Genomic DNA, 23,893 nt, shown 5'->3' on the forward strand with positions numbered 1-23,893 from the left:
CTCTTCAGCCTTTTCACCCTGTGTATTTGCCTACTAGTTCTGTTTCTCTGTTAGACACAGAGAAGAGGTAGCTGCTTAACCATCATGGAGATTCTCCTCAGTAAAATGTTTACCTAAAATTTGCCATTTTCATTCGGCCCTTTCACACTTGTAGTTTACCTCAAAACAAAGGAGTATAAAGAAGAGGCAGTCTTGAACTCAGCTGGTTCTTCTCATTTTGAGTCATGCCACATCAGCAAATGAAGGTCTCGAAAGCTTGACTTCATCCCCATCATTAAGGTCGACTCTACTTTGAGGAGGCAGCTCTTTCCCAGTTGTCTTTTGAGTGTCTTCCAACCTAGGGGGCTCATCTTCCAGCACTGTATCAGACAGTGTTTTGCTGCTATTCATAAGATTTTCACTGGCTAATTCTTTTCAGAAGTAGACTGCCAGGTCCTTCTTCCTGGTCTGTCTTAGTCTGGAAGTTTAGCTGAAACCTGTCCTCCATGGGTGACCCTGCTGGTATCTGAATACCGGTGGCATAGCTTCCAGCATCACAGCATCACAGCAACACACAAGCCCCAAAGTATGACAAACTGACAGACACGTGGGGGATTGGAGGAGGACTCATTAACAACCTGCATTACGCAGATGACATAACCTTGCTTGCTGAAAGTGAAGAGGACTTGAAGCACTTACTGATGAAGATCAAAGACCACAGCCTTCAGTATGGATTATACCTCAACATAAAGAAAGCAGAAATCCTCACAACTGGACCAATAAGCAGCAACATGATAAATGGAGAACAGATTGACATTGTCAAGGATTTCATTTTACTTGGATCCACAATCAGCACCCATGGAAGCAGCAGTCAAGAAATCAGAAGACTCATTGCATTGGGTAAATCTGCTGCAAAGTCACTGTGAAGACTAAGGTGTGCCTGACCCAAGCCATCCTATTTTTAATTGCATCATATGCATGTGAAAGCTGGACAATGAATAAGGAAGACTGAAGAAGAATTGCTACCTTTGAACTGTGGTGTTGACAAAGAATATTGAACAAATCTGTATTGGAAGAAGTGCAGCCAGAATGCTCCTTGGAAGCAAGGATGGCAAGACTGCATCTTACATACTTTGGACATGTTGTCAGGAGGGATCAGTCCCTGGAGAAGGACACCATGCTTGGTAAAGTAGAGGGTCAGCAGAAAAGAGGAAGACCTTCAACGAGATAGACTGTGACACAGTGGCTGCGGCAATGGGCTCAGCCATAATGATTGTGAGGATGGGGCAGGACCGGGCAGTGTTTCATTCTGATGCGCATAAGGTTGCTATGAGTGGGAATCAACTTGACAGGACCTAACAATGACCACAATCTTGAACTCATTTAGCACCCCACTTGAATTTTAGGATTCCAGTCTCCCTAGACCTTTTTCTGGTTGCTTTGATTTATGGCGAGTGATATAAACCGCTATGCAGAAGTCCTGCAAAACTTCAAAAATCCTGATATTCCCAGAGCAAAGGGAAGAAGGAACCACATGAGGAAATTATTACTAAAGGTGCCTGCCAGCCTTTCGATCTATGTTCTTTAACAGATGGATTGTGCCTGCTGATGAGACAAACCACAGTCTGGAGAACACGTGGTCCCTGCTGTCTCAGGAAGAGATTCAGGGTTTGTTTTTTTTTTTTTAAGGGGAGGCAGAAAAGCGGTTGGGTGAGGAATGGTTAGTAGACTGGTGGCATCTCTTCTGGCATCTCTTCTGAGCTTTAGAACATGATTTCCAAATATTTCATATGAACAGCCACAACTGAGTATTCTGCAGAAAAATCAACGTGTAAAACTCATTGCCTTTTCCACTCTTCCTGGTCTTAAACCTTTCATGCTCCCGCACAGATACAAAGGTACCCCTAATTGGTGGTTCCTCCTGTTTTTAAGTGGAAACTAGTCACTTAGTTACCCAACCTAGGAAAGCTATCATTCATCTTGTGTCACCACCATCACAATACATACATGCGATTTGTTTCTGAGTTCTACACAGTTTTATCTTTAACTGTTCTCCATCCATTCTCATACCTCATTCCCTCTCCTACCAGATGGTTCAGGCCTCTATCTCTTGCCTGGGCTCATGGAGTAATGGCCTCCTGATAGTCTCACCTCTGGTCTTTTCCTCTTCCAATCTAGTCCCTCCATTTTGTCATCAGTTATCTTTTTAAAGCACAGGAGCATTACAGTACTTAGCATTCAGCAGATTTTCTGGCCTAAAAAACCGTAGATTCCCATTATCTATATGATAAAGTTCAAATTCCTTAACATGACACTAGATCCATTGTGATCTGGATGTATTCTACCTTTCTGATCTTACCTCCCTCCACTAACCCTCTTTACCAGGCATAATGTGTTCCAGCCACACTAACCACTAAATTTATTTTCACCTTTGTTTGTGTATTATACTGTTTCCTCTACCTGAAATATTCTTGCTTTCCTAACAAAAGCTAGTCACCTTTTAATGTCTAATTCAAATGTCAACTAGATAAAGCCTTTTCTAACTGCCCGGACAGAATTACTCTGCACTCCATGCTTCGATTTACTTTGTTCCTGTGACTGTTGTCTTTAATCACATGTCACTGGGTTTGGTTCTGTCTAGACTATGTTCTCAAGTACAAATTGTGTATTGTACCCTTAAGGTTTAGTATAATGTCTGGCGTGTTATATACCCACTAAATGGTGAATTAATTAGGGATGAAGAGGAAGAAGAGAAAAGGGATGGGGTGGTGGATAGACTAGGAATTACTTAATCAAGTAGCGTAGTTCCTCCTCATATTCCGTTTCCCCTGCCCATTTCAGGAGACGCATGGCCTATTGGAATAGAACTAAGATCTAAAGGCGGCTAATCAGAGTAACAAAGTATGCAGTGTAATGATCAAGAGCAGTGGCTTTAGAGTCAGGCCTGGATCTGTAGACCGTGGAAAGTAACCTTTCTGATTTTTACCTTCCTCGTTGTGCACTGAGGATAACAACAGTACCAACCCCATAAGGAAATTGTGATTTAATAAGTTAATTTCTAAAGCACTTTCACACCATAAAAAACCCATTGCTGTGGAGTGGATTCCGACTCATAGCGACCCTATAGACAGAGTGGAATTGCTCCATAGGATTTCCAAGGAGCAGGTGGTGGATTCAAACTGCAGATCTTTTGGTTAGCAGCCAGTCCCTTAAGCACTGCACCACCAGGGCTCCTTCACATCCTAAATGGTAAGCAAGTAATGCTTCCAGATATCCTTCTCCAACACCACAAAGGTACATACTCTGCTATATAATTTCCTATAGAAGAATCTAACACGACTAAAATTTAATGATGGGAAATCAGAACTGGATTCCCTTCACGTTGCCCCCAATAATGCCCTTCTTCCTGTATGAGAATGGATTCAAATCTCAGTCAGAAAACTTGAGTTAAGGTTATCTTTAATGGCTTTTCACTCCTCACTCAATATTAAGGGAAGTCCAGTGACCAGGTATGTATGGAGAGAATTGATTTGCCACTGGTCCCAGGAGGTAACCTTGTCACAAAGCCAAGGGACGCCCAGTCACTCGATTCAGGCAATGAATGAGGGCGCTTGCGCAGTGGAGTCCAGAGCAGGGGAAGCGGGCGCCTGCGCAGAGAGGGAGTGGTCGTCCGCTCCCCGCCTCGTCTCCGCCAAGCCGCGCCCGCGCAGTTAAGAGACAGCGCCTGCGCGGTAGTGGCCAAGGAGGCTGTGGCGGCAGCGGCAATGGAACCAGCGGAGCAGCTGAACGAATTAGTGTCAGCCGAGGGCCGAAACCGGAAGGCGGTGCTGTGCCAACGTTGTGGCTCCCGGGTGCTGCAGCCAGGGACCGCTCTCTTCTCCCGCCGACAGGTAGGAAAGCGGAATAGAGGCACTAAACACCCCGCACGCTCTTGCCGAAAGGCCGAGGAGGTCGGAATGAGTCCCGGGTCCTCATTTTGTGGAGACCGCACCCCTCCTCGCGGTCTCCAAGCCACGCCCCGGGGCCGAGGCTCCGCCCAGCCCGGGCCGCGCCCCCCCTGGCTCCCTGCGGCGCGGCTGCCATCTGCAGGGGATGGAGGAGGCAGGGGCGGCGGCCCGGGTCCTGGACTGCAGAAGCGCTTTGCGGTGAACGTTTCCGTCTGCCCTTCCGCCTGGCTTTTGAGAGTCATCGTCTGCTCCAGGCTTGCCCGCGGGAGAGCACTCGGCGCCGCCCCCGGGGCGCGGCCCCTGCCATCCCATCCCGGAGGCCGCGTCTGGGGCCGGGTCCAACGAAGCTACAGCTGGGCGGGCGGTTCCTGTCCCTCTCGGCGTACAGGTGGAAGGAATGCGCCCTGAGCTTGCTGGTTTCCTAGAACCGGCGAACCTGTGAGACCGGGCAGGTTTATCTTTCAACTCCATGCCTCGGAAGCTGCCAAACTGGCGCTTGAGTGTTAACTTGATAAGTGTCCCGCATCCAGCCCTCACCCACCAGTCCTTAATCCTGACAGGCTCGGATCTGCTCCACACCGGAGCTCCAGAAACAGCAACTCATGACAAAAAAAATCCTGTAACCCTAATACTTTACCAGGGTACTGGAACCCAAGGTTTCACAGAAGAACCGTATTTCAGATGGGATAAAAGTCCGAAATCCTGGAAATACACTTTGAAGGAAGAATTAAAAGGTTTTTTTCAGGCTAGGATTCTTAGTACCCTTCGTACCCCATCACCCCAAGGAGAAAGTTGATGTTTTTTTTGTAAACTTTTTATTGAAATAAATCATACCCACAGGTGGGATATACTCAAGGTCATATTTTGGCTCTCATGGACTTGCTCTGATTTTCTTCAGTTTCAGCTTGAACTTGCATATGAGCAATTGATGGTCTGTTCCACAGTCGGCCCCGGCCTTGTTCTGACTGATGATATTGAGCTTTTCTATCGTTTCTTTCCACAGATGTAGTCAGTTTGATTCCTGTGTGTTCCATCTGGCGAGGTCCATGTGTATAGTCGCCGTTTATGTTGGTCTTTCTGAAAGAAGGTATTTGCAATGAAGAAATCGTTGGTCTTGCAAAATTCTATCATTCGATCTCCGGCATTGTTTCTATCACCAAGGCCATATTTTCCAACTACTGGTCCTTCTTCTTTGTTTCCAACTTTTGCATTCCAATCACCAGTAATTATCAATGCATCTTGATTGCATGTTCGGTCAATTTCAGACTGCAGCAGCTGATAAAAATCTTCTATTTCTTCATCTTTAGCCCTAGTGGTTGGTGTGTAAATTTGAATAATAGTCGTATTAACTGGTCTTTCTTGTAGGCATATGGATATTATCCTATCACTGACAGCATTGTAATTCAGGATAGATCCTGAAACGTTCTTTTTGACAACGAATGCACAACCATTCCTCTTCGAGTTGTCATTCCCAGCATAGTACACTATATGATTGTCTGATTCAAAATGGTCAATACCAGTCCATTTCAGCTCACTAATGCCTAGGATATCGATGTTTATGCATTCCATTTCATTTTTGATGATTTCCAGTTTTCCTAGATTCATACTTCGTACATTCCAGGTTCTGATTATTAATGGATGTTTGCAGCTGTTTCTTCTCATTTTGAGTCATGCCACATCAGCAAATGAAGGTCCCGAAAGCTTTACTCCATCCACGTCATTAAAGTCAACTCTACTTTGAGGAGGCAGGTCTAACCCAGTCACCTTTTGAGTTCCTTCCAACCTGCGGGGTTCATCTTCCAGCTTTCCGCCGCTATTCATAAAGTTTTCACTGGCTAATGCTGAAGAATAGATTTGACGCATTGACCACTAGTGACCGAAGACCAGACGAGTTGTGGAATGACATCAAGGACATCATCCATGAAGAAAGCAAGAGGTCACTGAAAAGACAGGAAAGAAAGAAAAGACCAAGATGGATGTCAGAGGAGACTCTGAAACTTGCTCTTGAGCATCCAGCAGCTAAAGCAAAAGGAAGAATTGATGAAGTAAAAGAACTCAACAGAAGATTTCAAACAGCCTCTCGAGAAGATAAAGTATTATAATGACATGTGCAAAGAGCAGGAGATGGAAAACCAAAAGGGAAGAACACGCTCGGTGTTTCTCAAGCTGAAAGAACTGAAGAACGGATTCAAGCCTTGGGTTGTGATAGCGAAGGATTCCATGGGGAAAATATTAAACGACTCAGGAAACATCAAAAGAAGATGGAAGGAATACACAGGGTCATTATACCGAAAAGAATTCGTCGATACTCACCCATTTCAAGAGGTGGCATATGATCAGAAACCGATGGTACCAAAGGAAGAAGTCCAAGCTGCTCTGAAGGCATTGGCGAAAAACAAGGCTTCAGGAATTGATGGAATATCAATTAAGATGTTTCAACAAACAGATGCAGTGCTGGATGTGCTCACTCATCTATACCAAGAAATATGGAAGACAGCTTCCTGGCCAACTGACTGGAAGAGATCCATATTTATCCCTATTCCCAAGAAAGGTGATCCAACCAAATGTGGAAATTATAGAACAATATCATTAATATTACACACAAGCAAAATTCTGCTGAAGATCATTCAAAAACGGCTGTGGCAGTATATCGACAGGGAACTGCCAGAAATTGAGGCCGGTTTCAGAAAAGGACGTGGAACCAGGGATATCATTGCTGATGTCAGATGGATCCTGGCTGAAAGCAGAGAATACCAGAAGAATGTTTACCTGTGTTTTACTGACTATGCAAAGGCATTCGACTGTGTGGATCATAACAAACTATGGATAACACTGCGAAGAATGGGAATTCCAGAACACTTAATTGTGCTCATAAGGAACCTTTACAAAGATCAAGAGGCAGTTGTTCGGACAGAACAAGGGGATACTGATTGGTTTAAAGTCAGGAAAGGTGTGCGTCAGGGCTGTATTCTTTCACCATACCTATTTAATTTGTATGTTGAACAAATAATACGAGAAGCTGGACTATATGAAGAAGAATGGGGCATCAGGATTGGAGGAAGACTCATTAACAACCTGCGTTATGCAGATGACACAACCTTGCTTGCTGAAAGTGAAGAGGACTTGAAGCACTAATGAAGATCAAAGACCACAGCCTTCAGTATGGATTACACCTCAACATAAAACAAAAACCCTCACAACTGGACCAATGAGCAACATCATGATAAACGGAGAAAAGATTGAAGTTGTCAAGGATTTCATTTTACTTGGATCCACAATCAACAGCCATGGAAACAGCAGTCAAGAAATCAAAAGACGCATTGCATTGGGCAAATCTGCTGCAAAGGACCTCTTCAAAGTGTTGAAGAGCAAAGATGTCACCCTGAAGACTAAGGTGCGCCTGACCCAAGCCATGGTATTTTCAGTCACATCATATGCATGTGAAAGCTGGACAATGAATAAGGAAGACCGAAGAAGAGTTGACGCCTTTGAATTGTGGTGTTGGCGAAGAATATTGAATATACCATGGACTGCCAAAAGAACGAACAAATCTGTCTTGGAAGAAGTGCGACCAGAATGCTCCTTAGAGGCAAGGATGGCGAGACTGCCTCTTACATACTTTGGACATGTTGTTAGGAGGCATCAGTCCCTGGAGAAGGACATCACGCTTGGCAGAGTACAGGGTCAGCGGAAAAGGGGAAGACCCTCAACGAGGTAGATTGATACAGTGGCTGCAACAGTGAGCTCAAGCATAACAACGATTGTAAGGATGGCTCAGGACCGGGCAGTGTTTCGTTCTGTTGTGCATAGGGTCGCTATGAGTCAGAACCAAGTCAACGGCACCTGACAACATCATCATACCCGCAGGAAAGTACAATCCTATTTCAACCATGTACATATACTATCACTCCAAACTTTTTTTTTTAACGTGCAGTAGATCGTTTTATTATTTCAGGTGGTTGAACAGACGGTAAAGTGTAGTGTGCAATATACAGTGAAACCTGTGAAAGCCAGAACCTATGTAAGGTGGAAACCTGTCAGAGAAGGACAGATAAAATATTTTCCACTAAAGCAAGTGATAGAAAAGTGGTAAGACTGTCAAAGGCAGAGAAATTGAGAGACCTGGAAAAACAAGGCAGTTCCCGTCAAGTTACAGCTCTCATGGGTTTCACTGTAGGAGCAAGAAGCAGCACCACTCCCGCCAAAAGCAGGTCCCTTTTCATAAAAGAAGGGAGAATCGATCAATGTCTTTGTTTTATGGGTGTTTTTATGACTTTTAGTCTAGAGACTGGTGGACCTCCTCCAGCTTTCTTGATCAGGCTTCCAAGGATCGGGAGTAGAGCTTTCCGTTTGTTTTATTATTGAGCGGCGGAATGAGCATGGATCTTGGGATTAAAACATACGCAGTATTAAATTCTGACCTTATCATTCAGTAGCGTTGCAAGAGTTAGTTAATGTCCATGAACTTCAGTTTGCTCACTCTGTAAAATAAGGGCTATATTACAGGAAAGGATTTATGTGACAGCACTGTGCCTGGCATTTTGTACATGATATGTACTAGTTCCCACTCCCCTTTCCTTTGGCAAGGTTTTATTTACTTTTATAAACTGGCAGAAAGGACTTTATAATTTGTTTTTCCTAAGTTTTATGTATTTGTTGTTGTCGAGAATATACACAGCAAAACAGATACCAGTTGAACAGTTTGTGTATGTACAGTTTAGTGACATTCTTCAAGTTGTGTAACCATTCTCACACTCCTTTTCTGAGTTGTTCTTCCCTCGTTAACATAAACTCACTGCCCTAAGGTTCCTTTCTAATCTTCCAGTTGCTGTTGTCAGTTTGATCTCATATAGATTTTTTTTAGATACTTCTTAAAAGAGCATAATGCTCAAGACATGAGTCGGAACGGACTTGAATGCAGAGGGTTTGGTTTGGTTTGGAAGCTAAACTATTATTCAGTTTTAAGATGACTTCAGGGGATATTTTTAGTTTAAAGATTATCTCAGGGCAGTAGTTTTAGGGATTCACCACACTCCAGGGCTCCAGAAAGTCTGGAGTACATGAGAATTTGAAATTCTGTTTTGCGCTTCCCCCCTTTTGATCAGGATTTGTCTATTGACTCGTTGATCAAAATGTTCAGTAATGGCAGCCAGGCACCATCCAGTTTGTCTGGTCTCACAGCAAAGGAGGCAGTTGTTCATGGAGATCATTAGCCAAACATTCTATATCCTCCTCCTATTCCTGACTATCTTTACTGTTGCTCGAGGCAAAAGGAGACCAATCATTGTGCCTTGGATGGCTGCTTGCAAGCTTTTAAGACCCCAGATGCTATGCAGTGAATTAGGAGGTAGAACTGGAGCACTAAACACATTATTAGCCAATTAATTGGAATGTCCCATGAGACCATGACTCTAAACCCCCAAACCAAGCAACCAAATCCCGTGGGGTGTTTGGTTGTACGTAAGCAGCCTCAGCAGCTAGTTTTTTTTTTTTGTCATTGTAAATATATCTATTACAAAACTTTTGCCAGTTCAGCTTTTTACAGGTATACAACGTATTGACAGCAGTTAGAATAATAGGTTACCCTTAATCAGTGTATTTTTTTCCATCACAGTTAACTCCCATTTTTCTCCCCCATCCCACCCCTGGTAACCACTAATAAACTTTAGTTTCTGTACTTGCCCTTTCTTGTCTTTTTATATAAGTGAAGTCATACAGTATTTGTCCTCTTGTGATTGGCTTATTTTGCTCAGCATGGTCTTCAAGCTCCATCCATACTATAGCATGTATCGAGACTTCGTTTCTCCTGCTGGCTGAGCATGTATGTGCTACAGTCTATGTATGTACTACGTTTTGTTTATCCATTCACCTGCTGATGGATATTTTGGTTTTGGCTGTTCGAATAGCGCTGCAGAGAACATTGCAGCACTATTTGAGTCTCTGCTTTCAAGTCTTTTGGTTATAGACCTTTCTATTTTTAGTTTTTTGAGGAACTGCCACACTGTTTTCCACAATAATTGTACCATTTTGCATTCCCACCAGCAGTGGGTAAGGGTTCCAGTTTCCTAACATCCTTGCCAACATTTGTTATTTTCTGAGGTTTTTTTTTTTTTTTTCAAGACCTCATGGGAGTGAAATGGTTTTCATTTGCATCTTTCTGATGGATAATGACGCAGAGCTTCTTTTCATGTGTCTGGTGGCCATTTGAATGTCCTTGTTGGTGAGATGTCTATTCAAGACCTTTGCGCATTTTATGATTGGGTTGTCTTTTTGTTGTTAAATAGTCAAAGTTTTGGTTTTTTTTTGTTGTTGTTGTTATTAGATTCTTATTGGATATGTGGTTTCTGAAGATAGTCTCCCAGTTGGTAGCTTGTCTTTTCCCTTTTTTGGTAAAGTCTTTTGATGAACAAAAGTTTTCAGTTTTTGTGAGGTCCCGTTTATTTGTCTTTTTCTCTTTGTGCTTTTGTTAATATATCAGATAATCCATTGTTAAAAGCTGGGCCTGACAGCATTGCTACTGCATTTTCTTCTAAGAATTTTATGGTTTTAAATGTTGGAGAGACTGCGAGCAGATGGGAACTCTTATGCACTGCTTGGTGGGAATGCAAAATGATATAACCATTTTGGAAAATGATATGATACTTCCTTAGAAGCTCGAAATAGTAATACCAGATGATCCAGTGATCCCACTCCTAGGAATATATCCTAGAGAAATAAGAGTCATCACACGAATAGAAATATGCATACCCATGTTCACTGCAGCATTGTTCACAATAGCAAACCGATGGAAACAACCTAGATGCACATCAACAGATGAATGATGTCTTGATTATCTAGTGCGGCTGTAATAGAAATACCACAAGTGGATGGCTTTAACGAAGAGAAATGTATTTTCTCACAGTCTAGTAGGGTAGAAGTCCAAATTCAAGGCATCAGCTCCAGGGGAAGGCTTTCTCTCTCTGTTGGCCTTCTCATCAATGTTCTCCCAGACTAGGAGCTTCTCCGTGCAGGGACCCCAAGTCCAAAGGATGTGCTCTGCTCCCAGAAATGCTTTCTTCTTGGTATATAAGGTCCCCCCTCTGCTCGTTTCCCTTTTTATCTCTTGAAAGACAAAAGGTGGTGCAGGCCACACCCCAGGAAAACTCCCTTTACATTGGATCAGAATGTGATCTGGGTAAGGGTGTTAAAATCCCGCCCTAATCCTCTTTAACATAAAATTATAATAACAAAATGGAGGACAATCACACAATACTGGGAATCCTGGCCTAACCAAGTTGACACATATTTTTGGGGAACACAATTCAGTCTGTGACAAATGGAAAAATAAACTACGGCCCATACACACAATGGAGTATTACGCAACGATAAAGAACAATGATGAATCTGCGAAGGATCTCATAACATGGATGAATCTGGAGGGCATTATGCTGAGTGAAATAAGTCATTCACAAAAGGACAAATATTGTGTGAGACCACTACTGTAAAAACTCATGAAAAGGTTTACATACAAAAAGAATCTTTGATGGTTACAAGGAAAGGGAGGGGTGGGGATGGAAAAACACTAAATAGACAATAGATAGGTGGTAGCTTTGGTGAAAGGTAAGACAGTACACAGTACTGGGCAAGCCAGGACAGCTTGTACAAGGCAAGGCCGTGGAAGCTCCGTAGGCACATCCCAGCTCCCTGAGGGACCAAATTGCTGGGCTAAGGGCTGTGGGGACCATGGTCTCGGGGAACATCTAGCTCAATTGGCATAACATAGTTAATAAAAGGTTCTACATTCTACTTTGATGAGTAGCGTCTGGGGTCTTAAAAGCCTGTGAACAGTCATCTGAGATACTCCATTGGTCTCACCCCTTCGGGAGCAAGAGGGAATGAAGAAAACTAAAGATACAGGGGAAGGATTAGTCCAAAGGCCTAATGGACCACAACTAACACAGCCTCCACCAGACTGAATCCAACACAACTAGATGGTGCCCAGCTACCACCACTGACTACTCTGACAGGCATCACAATAGAGGGTCCCGGACAGAGCTGGAGGAAAATGTAGAACAAAATTCTAACTCACAAAAAAAGACTGGACTTACTGGTGTGACACAGACTGGAGAAACCCTAATAGTATGGCCCCCAGCACCGTTTTAGCTCAGTAATGAAGTCACTCCCGAGGTTCACTCTTCAGATGAAGGTTAGACGGGCCCATAAAACAAAATGAGGCTAAAGGGGCACACCAACCCAGGGGCAAGGACTAACAGGCAGGAGGGGACAGGAAAGATGGTAATAGGGAACCTAAGGTTAAGAAGGGAGAGTGTTGACATGTCGTGGGGTTGTTAACCAACGTCATAAAACAATATGTGTACTAACTGTCTAACGAGAAACTGGTTCTGTAAACCTTCATCTAAAGTACAATTAAAAAATTTTTTTTTATGGTTTTGGTTTGCACATTTAGGTCCTTAATCCATTTTCAATTTGTTTTTGTATGTGGTGTGAGGCATGGATCCTATTTCATTTTTCTGCATGTGGAAATCCAATTTTCCCAACACCACCACTTATTAAAGAGATTCTTCATTCCCCATCGAATGGACTTAGCACTCTTGTCAAAAATCACTTGACCATAGACATGTGGGTTTACTTCTGGACTCTCAGTTCTATTCCATTGGTCTGTGTGTGTTTTAAAATTTTTAATTCATCTTTGGTGTATTTTATTTTAGAATGCTCCTTAGAAGTGAGGATGGTGAGACTTTGTCTCCCGTACTTCGTACGTGTTATCAGGAGGGACCATTCCCTGGAGACCATCATGCTTGATGGAGGGTCTGTGAAAAAGAGAAAGTCCCTCAAGGAGATAGACTGACACAGTGGCTGGAACAGTGGTCTTAAGCATAACAATTATGAGGATGGCACTGGACTGGGCAATGTTTCATTCTGTTGTACATAGAGTCACTGTGAGTCGGAACTGACTCAACAGCACCTAACAACAACCACAACACAATTATCTCAATAAAGCTGTCAATTAAAAAAAAAAACTAGAAGTCATACTACCAGAGCAGTTAAGCAACAAAAAGAAATAAAAGATATCTGAATCAGGAGGGAAGAAGTAAAACTATCCCTTTTTGTGGATGACCTGATCCTATCTAGAGAAACCCCCCCAAGAATCCCCAAGAAAGCTACTAGAATTTATAAACAAATTCAGCAAAATGGCAGAATACAAGATCAAGGCACAAAAATCAGTCAGGTTTCCATACATCAGCAAGGAGCATTCTGAAAAGGAAATAAAGGGAACAGTTCCATTTAAAATAGCATCTAAAAGAATAAAATATCTAGGAATAAATTCAACCAAGGAAGTCAAAGATTTCTACACTGAAAACTATAAAACATTACTGAAAGAAATCAAAGAAGACCTAAATAAGTGGAAGGACATTCTGTTCATGGATTGGAAGACTTAAGATGTCAATACTACCCAAAGTTAACTATAGATTCAGTGCAATCCTCATCAAAATTCCAACATCCTTCTTTGCAGAAATGGGAAGACCAATGCTTAAAATTTATATGGAACTGCAAGGAGCCCCGAATAGCCAAGGAATCTTGTAAAAGAAGAATAAATTAGGACTCATGTGGTCCAATCTCAAAACATACTATAAAGCTACAGTAATCAAAACAGTTTGATACTAGTATAATGATAGGTATATAGATCAATGGAATAGAATTGAGAGTGCAGAAATACATACATCTGTGGTAGACTGATTTTTGACAAGGGTGCTAAGCCCATATAATGGCAAAAGAATAGTCTTTTTAATGAATGGTGCTGGAATAACTGGATTTTCACATGTGAAAGAATCAAGCCGGACCCCTACTTCCCACCATAAAAAAAATAACTCAAAATGGATCAAGGACCTAAATATAAGAACTAAAATCATAAAACTCTTAGAAGAAAACATAGAGGTAATGCTTTAAGACCTAGTTTTTAAGAGTAGATTCTTAAATATGACACTAAAAGCACTAGCAACAAAAGACAAAGTAGATAAATTGGACTTCGTTAAAATTAAAAACTTCTGTTCATCAAAGGACTTTATGAACAAAGCAAAGAGATAACCTACAGATTCGGATAACTGTATATCTGATAAGGGTTTTACATCCTGAATATACAAAGAACTACAACCTAAAAAGAGACAAATCTAAACTAGCCTCAGGGCCTGTCTACATTCAGGAAGAGGGAGGGCTGAGAATCAAGATCAGCATAAAGGTTCCTCTGAAATGGAAGTCAGACATACCTCCACTCTCCAACTTTTTCACCATTTCTGATACCAGCCGACCCCACTCTGCTGCCCACATGGCACTTTCTACTTCCCTGTTGGATTTGATAATTCATTGCAGTGGCCGCACAGAACTCAAAGACCGTACTCACGATTATGTGGTTTACTAGGGAAATAGGCTACAGCTCAGGATCAGGATCGACTTGGAAGTAACAGGATACAACTCAGGAGACAGCATACAGTTCTTCAATGAGATCAGCTTCCAACCAAGACAGCTCTCAGCTTGTTGGCCATGCTGCAGGCAGGCCCTTCTCCCCTGTGCCCACTGGCAGGTGACCCTTCTGTCAGCCATGCCACAGGCAGGTGGCTCTTCTCTGGCCTCTGCCCTGCTTGGGCAAGAGTTACAGCTCTTTAGCTCAGCCAACAAGTGCCTGGAGGCACCCCTACTTTGTCAGCAAGCCTCCTGCCCAAAGGTGTGCAGCTCTCTCTCCCTCTGTGGGCCAGCAAGCCCGCTGCAGCTGCTTCATACCAGTCTCCTGGTTCCTGCTGCCATTTCACTGCCACTGGGCTCTGCTGTGGTTACCGCAGTTTTTTACTGTCTCGTATCATATTCATTGTTAGAGCTCTGTCCTGCATCTAGGAGGTTCTCAGAGCTGGGGCCCCAGGTCCAAAGGACATGCCTGCTCCAGGCTTTTCTTGATGGTAATGAGGCCCCCTTCAACCTCAGGGTTTGGCCCTTGTGTTCAATTTCAGGGCATAGCTCTCCTGGCCAAACCATAGACTGACCAATCCCTTCAGTAGAACACAGTCACTCAATTTGTACAGTAATTGACCAATTCCCACAAGGTCACTTAATCCTATTGGGTGGTCTTAAATAGTAAAGTCAATTACATAGTAAATAACCAGTTGCTTGCAATATTGTGGCGTAGCCAATCGTTTTGGCAGAGTTATAAACCCAAGGCCAGAAAGAACATATACAGTCATGCATTGTTCAACGTCCATAATACATTCCGTGAAATAGGACGTTATGTGATTTGGACATTGTGGGAACACCATGCAGTAACGTGCTGCATCTGTTCGGGCAGCGTCTGTTTACGGTCCTGTAAGGTTGTATGTGAAATCGGTGTGTTTATGGCATTTGTGACCTGAGTGCTTACTGGTGGCTCTCAAAGTACACAGGCCTCCCAGGCTGAACGGTGCATGGTGGCTGACAAACAGTTGTTTAGCAACAGCAGGCAGGCAGTTTGCATGTGTTGCATTTGTTATTCCAGTTGCCTGCCTGGTGGTCTTAAGCGATTTGCCAGCCCTGAACGGACAGCTCACCTTGGGGGGCCTGTGCACTTAGCTTACAAATGCCATAATCATGCCACTCATTTCCCCATATAAGCATATGGGCCCATGAACATCTGTGCGGTTCAACATCGTCAGAAGGGACATTATGCAGCATGTGACTGTATAACAGAAACCCATTGCACTGCAACAGTCAAAAAATGGGCAAAGGAGACTTGAATGGGCATTTCATCAAAGAAATACAAACGGCCAACAAACACATGAAAAGATTCTCAATGTCATTAGTCATTTGTTGATGATGGTAGTTGTCGTCGAGTTGATTCCAACTCATGGTGACCCCATGTGTGCTGAGTAGAACTGCCCCATAGGGTTTTCAAGGCTGTGACCTTTTGGAAGCAGATTGTCAGGCTTGTCTTCCAAAACGCCTCTGGGTGGGTTCAAACCACCAGCCTTTTGACTAGTAGTCAGGTGCTTAACCATTGGTGTCACCAGGGGCTCCTATTAGTCATTAACCCCAAAAAACAAGAACAAACCCATTGCTTGTCAAGTCAGTTCCACTCATAGCGACCCTATAGGACAGAAGAACTGCCCCATAGAGTTTCCAAGGAGCACCTGGTGGATTCAAACTGCTGACCTTTTGATTAGTGGCTGAGCACTTAACCTCTGCACCACCAGGGCTCAGAAGAAAGCATTAGGGGCACATTTAAATATCAGATGAGGCAAAAAGAGTGACTGGAATAACTTTACAACTCTAACTGAAGGAGGAGCCATATATTTCGTGACCTCCTCAGATGAAGTCTCAGGTGACACAGCAAAGGACAGTGCACAGATACCTGTTCTAATACTCCACTAGCTACATGTGGCCCAGGGCTCTAGCAGCGCTTGTGGGCTTCCTAGCTACACTTTGGGGAGAGACTTAACTTCATCTCTACCAAAGCATTTACCTTTCTGGGCTAATTTTAAGTCTTTTTTTTTTTTTGCTTTTATCATGATTGCTCGTGCCAGCCTAGCACACTGAGGCCATCCTATTGCATTAGAGTTTGGAAATGCATGAGAACTGTTTGTGAAGTGGGAAATAAGTATACTGACAGCCATAACGATGAGGAACAGAGAGGTAACTAGCCTCACTGGTATTGTATTCTGCACTAGTCTGGGACAAGTAAAAGTGTATAAACTAGCCATGTGGAACAAATGAAAGGGATTGCCTCTGTTTGCTATAGGCTTTCTCCTGGTTACTGAAAAATCAAGTAAATTGAAGATAGAGGGATCTTAGAATGATATTCCAAATCCAGAACTAGGTTTTCATTTTTAGTGCTCTTTCTTTTTATAAGGTAACTCTAGCATACTCATAATAATGATGGGATATATCAAAACCAAATATCCTACATTCGTTCTTTTCATAAATATTTGAGGTTCCGCTGTATGTCAGGTGCTGTTCCAAGCGCTGGGGAGTATAGTAAGGAACAAGGAAGGCACATTCCTTGCCTTCCAGGAGCTTACATTCTAGTAGAGGGAGACACATGGTAAATAAGTAAGCCAATAAATTAATAACTTCAGAGGGATTAAGTGATATGTAAAAAGTACAGTGGGAGGGACACAAGGAAACATTTGGGGTGATGAATATGCTCATTATCTTGATCGTGGTGATGGTTTCACCTGCGTGTACTTACGCCAAACTTACCAAATGATGCGCTTTAAAATATGCGCAATTTATGTGTCAGCTATACCTCAATAAACCTGTTTTTAAAAATAAAAAAAATGGGCAGTGAGAGAGGCTAATTCAGATTGTTTGGTGAGGAAAGATCTCCTGAAGAGGTTACATTTGAGCCGACTTACCTTGTTTGAAGGGCAAAAAGGCCAGTGTAGGTGGAGCAGAATGGGCTGGGAGGATATCAGGACCATGTAGCTTCCTTGGAAGTCATGGTAAGGATAGCACTGAAGCCAAGTCACCACAGCATCCTAGTCTGTAGCTTAAGGATAAAGCTCCTTCTCTTTTTTTTCTTCCCAGGAAACTATTGGCAGCATAAAATATAAGCAAAATGAGGGTAATGGTGGGTTCAGCATTTATGTTCTGTCTTCGTGCTGCTGTAACAGAAATACCAAAAGTGGATGGCTTGTAACAAATAGATATTTATTCTCTCACAGTTTAGGAGTCTAGACGTGTGGATTCAGGGTACCAGTTCTAGGGGAAAGCTTTCTCTCTGTGTCAGCTCTGGAGGAAGGTCATTGTCTCCTTTCAGCATGTGTGGGCCTGGCGTTCTTCAGAGATCTCCGTGTATCTTGGCATCAGTCTTCCACTGGGTCTAGGAGGTTCTCAGCACAGGGACCCCGGGTCCAAAGGCTGTGCTTCACTCCTGGCTCTTCTTTCTTGGTGATAATGAGGTCCCTCTTCTCTCAGCTCATTTCTCTCTCTTTTTATCTCTTGTAAGATAAAAGGTGTGACTCAAGCAAGGGTATAACTTGAGTAAGGGTGTGACTTGATCACCTGCAGTAATCCTGCCTCAGTAACATATGAAACCAAAAAACCAGACCCGTTGCTGCCAAGTCGATTCCGACTCATAGCGACCCTATGGGACAGAGTGGAACTGCCCCATAGAGTTTCCAAGGAGTGCCTGGTAGGTTCGAACTGCCGACCTTTTGGTTAGCAGCCATAGTTCTTAACCACTATGCCACCAGGGTTCCCCAGTAACATACAGAGATTAGAATTCACAACACATCATGAATGGAGGCTAATTACATCAGATCACAAAATGGAGGACAGACACACAATGCTGGGAATCACAGCCCAGCCAAGTTGACACATATTTTGGGGGGACACAATTCAGTCCATGACATGTTCTTCATGTTCTCTTCCCCTACAGCTTTTCCTTCCCTCCATGAGAAAGAAGCCAGCACTGGCTGATGGCAGCAATCCTGATGGTGATCTCCTCCAAGAGCACTGGCTGGTTGATGACATGTTCATCTTTGAGAACGTGGGCTTCACCAAGGACGTGGGCAACATCAAGTTTCTGGTCTGCGCAGACTGTGAAATTGGGCCAATTGGTTGGCATTGCCTAGATGACAAGAACAGTTTCTATGTGGCCTTGGAACGGGTTTCCCATGAATAACTGAGGGGAAGGGACCTCAGTTGTACCCCCAACTATACAAACTACTCCCCACAAGAACTGGCATTTAACCTGTCATACTTGTTCTGCAGCCTTCTCTGTACTAATATAAAATTATGAGTACCAGCAGGTCCACTGGAACATGCAAAGAATTAATACTCAAGTGCATGCCTCTTGCTTAGTTTGCTTTGCATCACATTTCCTAATCTCCCTGTCTCCCAGTTTTGGGACACTCCACCAATCTCTCCACAGCCTTGCCGTTCTTCTCGAGCTCCATCCTACCCAGGGGCTCCCTTGTTACTTGCTCTAGAAGAGCAGTATCAACCTTTTAGCCACGATGGCCCACAACAAATGATGCACATGTGCTGGCATTTGAAACCCCACCTTTTCCTCTCTCGCTGAAGAAAGCATACAGATGTCTGAGAGTGGCTTTGTTTTATGGCTAGCCTTGTATCTACAGTGTTTAAACCACTAATCAGAAACATCACTTTGGACACACCTCTAACACCATGTTTGAGAGCTTCTTCTCTAAGTTGATGGTAACATTGTATTGTTAAGATGAACTTGGCCCCTCTTCCCTTAAGGTCCTGATGAGGTTTTTCTATGTTAACTCCTCACTCCTCTAGCCTGTAAGTTTAAAATCAGATTTGCAACCCTATTTGGCAGCCACTGCAAAGAAAACTCAGTCCTAGCTGTTTTCCCAGGATCTCTTGCAATTAGAGTAGAAGGTATGGGATATATAAGGGATAGGCCTTTGCCAAATTATACGAGTTTATAGGTCTGTCTCATCTGAACAGGTAACTTTTTTCCTTCGTTCTTAGGAAAGACTTCTTAAACAGATAGGATTATCATTTACTGAACTTGCTGGCTATGTTCCTCACAGAGTTTTTTGGTTCAGTTGGAATCGTGATATCAATCGTCAGTACAAACTTTCCATTCAAACGCCACTATTCCTGTGGCTGTGGGGTTGCTCTAACAGTTGGGTATTATCATGATTACTTGTTTAACCTTGAACGTGATTTCCAATTGTTCTGCCATTTCTCTTTTGAAATGACTCAACATCTTAGAAGGAATCTGTACAATCAGGTTTCAGGAATCCTCCCGTCATCTCTGCCTCTAAGATTCAAGGGGCCTAGAATTGAAATAAGGACTAAATAAAGACTTTACTTCAGTCCATTCATTTGTATCTGTTTTCTGGTTGCTTCTTCCATCACCCCAAAACTTACTCTAAGGATGCCCCATTAAGTGGGGACCACGGACACAGTTCTGCAGCCAACCTTGTTGTTAGTTGCCATTGAGCCGATTCCATCTCATGGTGACCCCTCAGTTGCAGAGTAGAACTGTGCTCCATAGGGTTTACAAGGTGTGACCTTTGGGAAGCAGATCACCAGACCTGTCTTCCAGTGTGCCTCTGGATAGGTTTGAACTGCCAACGTCTTGGCTAGTAGTCAAGCGCTTAACTGTTTGTGCCACCCAGCGATTCCACAACTAACCTGTTCCCCTAGAAAAGTGGTTCCCTTCCTTGTGAGGGAGCGTGAATGACCTCTAGTAGAAAATGAGAGCTGTGCTTTCCAGGCAAATGGTCATGTCCATTATGGCATTTGTAGAAAATCAACTGTGAGAATTATCCATTCAGGTCAGAAGGGACAAAACCAAGTAGATGCCTCTAGGAGCATAAGGCCCCTCACATCACAGATCAAACCTAGGCAAAGCATTTTCTTTTTTTAATTAGGTTTTTTCTTTGTAATTTTTTTTTTTTTAATCACAGAAGTAGTACATGCTCGTTGCAGATAAATTAAAAAATGGGTATAAAGTTTTTTAAATCAGAGATTGCTGGTGGTAATGTGTGGACCCTCAGTGTTTTTCTACATGTATATATATATGGACTCAGATATACCAACAGTTGTGAGGACAGCGCAGGGCCGGGCAGTGTTTTGTTCTGTTATACGTGAGCTTGCCGACGAGAAGGAGCCAACTCGATGGCAACTAAGAGCAACAACACAGTTTTTTAAACAAGTATGAGATCATACTGTACCCTTTTATAACTTGCTTTTTTCATTTAACAAAACAGGATAAACATCCCATGTCAGTAGACATCCATCTGTGTACACGATTGTTTTCAGTATTCCATTGTATTACTGTTGGGAAACGCTGGTGGCGTAGTGGTTAAGTGCTACAGCTGCTAACCAAAAGGTCGGCTGTTCAAATCCACCAGGCACTCCTTGGAAACTCTGTGGGGGCAGTTCTGCTCTGTCCTACGGGGTCACTATGAGTCAGAACCGACTCGAGGGCAACAGGTTTGGTTTTCTGGTTTTGTACTGCTGTACTATAGTTAATGTAACCAATCCGCTATTAGGTTGTCTCCAGTTTCTTACTCTTAGAAACATTGGTATAACGTGCAACCTTGTAGTTAAATCAGTATACACATTCTTCATTATTTTCTTGGCATTCATTATTAGAAATGGAATTGCCGGGGGTGCACGTCTCCAAAATTTTGCTCTATTGACCCATATTGCTCCAAAAAACTCATGCCAGTTTACCATCCTCTGGGAGTGTTAACGAGCAGTCCTTTCTCTGAACCTTTACTAACACTGGGTATTTATTATCATAAAAATATTTTATCTATTTAACAGGAGGAATAAATAGTATCTCATTGTTTTAATTTACATTTATTTGTAATGAAATTTTTGTATCCTTGTTGGTCATTCATTTTATTTATTTATTTTTTTTGAGAATTGTCAAACATTGTTGCCCCAGAATCCGAAACTATCGAGTTGCTATTCTGCCGTTTTCAGTTTCATTTGAAAGAAAGAAAAGCATTTAAACAGTGGAAATTAGATTCCTGTAGTCCCATAGAGTTTCCAAGGCTGTAATCTTTGGAAAACTTGGTGGCATAGTGGTAAAGTGCTATGGCTGCTAACCAAAAGGTCAGCAGTTCAAATCCACCAGGTGATCCTTGGGAACTCTATGGGGCAGTTCTACTATGTCCTGTAGGGTCAATATGAGTCGGAATTGACTCGACGGCGATGGGACATCCTTGGGAAGAATATACAATTAGAAAAAGCAGAAGAGAGCAGAAGCCTGAACCTTAGGGTTTATCTTGAAGTCTGTCAGCTAATTAACCAATCAGCTAGTGTTTGGTATAAAATGAGAATGCCATCTCTTCATTCCTTTCACACATAATAGACTCTCAATACATACTTGTGCATCAGTTAACTGCCGTGTGCCCTCAGTAGGTGGAGGTAACCTTACTTGCTGCTGTGAGTATAAAAATCTGCAGCTCCTGTTGGGGAAAGCATTTGATTTTGCCAAGGCGTAGTTGTTACTACTAAACTGTTTGTTTGTTTTTCAACAGAAGCAAAGATGATCAAGGGTGTATTGACATTTTACATGTTGCTACCTTGTTGAGACTACTCAGGTAACTCCAACATAACTCCTGAAGGACTTCTGTGCCTGGTAATGGTGGCTAGGTGATTTGTTCTGACCACCCCACAGAGGGCAACTAGGAAAGCTAGACAAAATATTTTAAACATCTGTTTGAAGGCATCAAAGAACTAACATGACTACAGAATTACTGGACCAGGACCACTGAGAAGATGGAGGTCCTGGGAGGTGAGCTCAGTGGTATGGGCCAGTATTCTCCTGAGTGTATTTTCCAGACTTGGAGGAGGCAGTTCAGAGGCTGAGCAGTGATTTTTTTTTTTTTTAATAACTTTTATTAAGCTTCAAGTGAACGTTTACAAATCCAATCAGTCTGTCACATATAAGTTTACATACATCTCACTCCCTACTCCCACTTGCTCTCCCCTTCTTGAGTCAGCCCTTTCAGTCTCTCCTTTCTTGACAATTTTGCCGGCTTCCCTCTCTCTCTATCCTCCCATCCCCCCTCCAGACAAGAGTTGCCAACACAATCTCAAGTGTCCACCTGATATAATTAGCTCACTCTTCATCAGCGTCTCTCTCCCACCCGCTGACCAGTCCCTTTCATTTCTGATGAGTTGTCTTCGGGGATGGTTCCTGTCCTGTGTCAACTGAAGGTCTGGAGAGCATGGCCGCCGGGATTCCTCCAGTCTCAGTCAGACCATTAAGTTTGGTCTTTTTATGAGAATTTGGGGTCTGCATCCCACTGATCTGTTCCCTCAGGGGTCCTCTGCTGTGCTCCCTGTCAGGGCAGTCATCGATTGTGGCCGGGCACCAACTAGTTCTTCTGGTCTCAGGATGATGTAGGTCTCTGGTTCATGTGGCCCTTTCTGTCTCTTGGGCTCTGAGTTGTCGTGTGGCCTTGGTGTTCTTCATTTTCCTTTGCTCCAGGTGGGTTGAGACCAATTGCTGCATCTTAGACGGCCGCTTGTTAGCATTTAAGACCCCAGACGCCACATTTCAAAGTGGGATACAGAATGATTTCATAATAGAATTATTTTGCCAATTGACTCAGAAGTCCCCGCAAACCATGTTCCCCAGACCCCCGCACTTGCTCCGCTGACCTTTGAAGCATTCATTTTATCCCGGAAACTTCTTTGCTTTTGGTCCAGTCCAATTGAGCTGACCTTCCATGTATTGAGTGTTGTCTTTCCCTTCACCGAAAGCAGTTCTTATCTACTGATTAATCAATAAAAAACCCTCCCCCACCCTCCCTCCCTCCCCTCCTCGTAACCACAAAAGTATGTGTTCTTCTCAGGTTTACTATTTCTCAAGATCTTATAATAGTGGTCTTATACAATATTTGTCCTTTTGCCTCTGACTGATTTCGCTCAGCATAATGCCTTCCAGGTTCCTCCATGTTATGAAATATTTCAGAGATTCGTCACTGTTCTTTATCGATACGTAGTATTCCATTGTGTGAATATACCACAATTTATTTACCCATTGATCCGTTGATGGACATCTTGGTTGCTTCCAACTTTTTGCTATTGTAAACAGAGCTGCAATAAACATGGGTGTGCATGTATCTGTTTGTATGAAGGCTCTTGTATCTCTAGGCTATATTCCTAGGAGTGGGATTTCTGGGTTGTATGGCAGTTCTATTTCTAACTGTTTAAGATAATGCCAGATAGATTTCCAAAGTGGTTGTACCATTTTACATTCCCACCAGCAGTGTATAAGAGTTCCAGTCTCTCCGCAGCCTCTCCAACATTTATTATTTTGTGTTTTTTGGATTAATGCCAGCCTTACTGGTGTGAGATGGAATCTCATCGTAGTTTTAATTTGCATTTCTCTAATGGCTAATGATCGAGAGCATTTTCTCATGTATCTGTTAGCTGCCTGAATATCTTCTTTAGTGAAATGAGTGTTCATATCCTTTGCCCACTTCTTGATTGGGTTGTTT

At 42.9% G+C, this 23,893-nt stretch overlaps 1 protein-coding gene across 1 annotated transcript; it reads left to right on the top strand.

Moving 5' to 3' along the window:
• Positions 1 to 44: 44 nt before the first annotated feature.
• RABIF (RAB interacting factor) lies at positions 45 to 23,077 on the top strand. The gene is made up of 2 exons (XM_003410232.4): positions 45 to 3,869; positions 18,325 to 23,077. The coding sequence occupies exons 1-2, from the start codon at positions 3,744 to 3,746 to the stop codon at positions 18,568 to 18,570; spliced, it is 372 nt and encodes a 123-aa protein (XP_003410280.1). The 5' UTR covers positions 45 to 3,743; the 3' UTR covers positions 18,571 to 23,077.
• The last annotated feature ends 816 nt before the right edge of the window (positions 23,078 to 23,893 follow it).

Source organism: Loxodonta africana, chromosome 20 (genome assembly GCF_030014295.1).
Source record: "Loxodonta africana isolate mLoxAfr1 chromosome 20, mLoxAfr1.hap2, whole genome shotgun sequence".
Lineage (NCBI taxonomy): Eukaryota > Metazoa > Chordata > Mammalia > Proboscidea > Elephantidae > Loxodonta > Loxodonta africana.

Coding starts and splice junctions, on each gene's coding strand:
- RABIF (XM_003410232.4), top strand. CDS start 3,744: ATGGAACCAGCGGAGCAGCTGAACGAATTAGTGTCAGCCGAGGGCCGA. Junction 3,870..18,324: donor CTCTCTTCTCCCGCCGACAG/GTAGGAAAGCGG, acceptor CTTCCCCTACAG/CTTTTCCTTCCCTCCATGAG.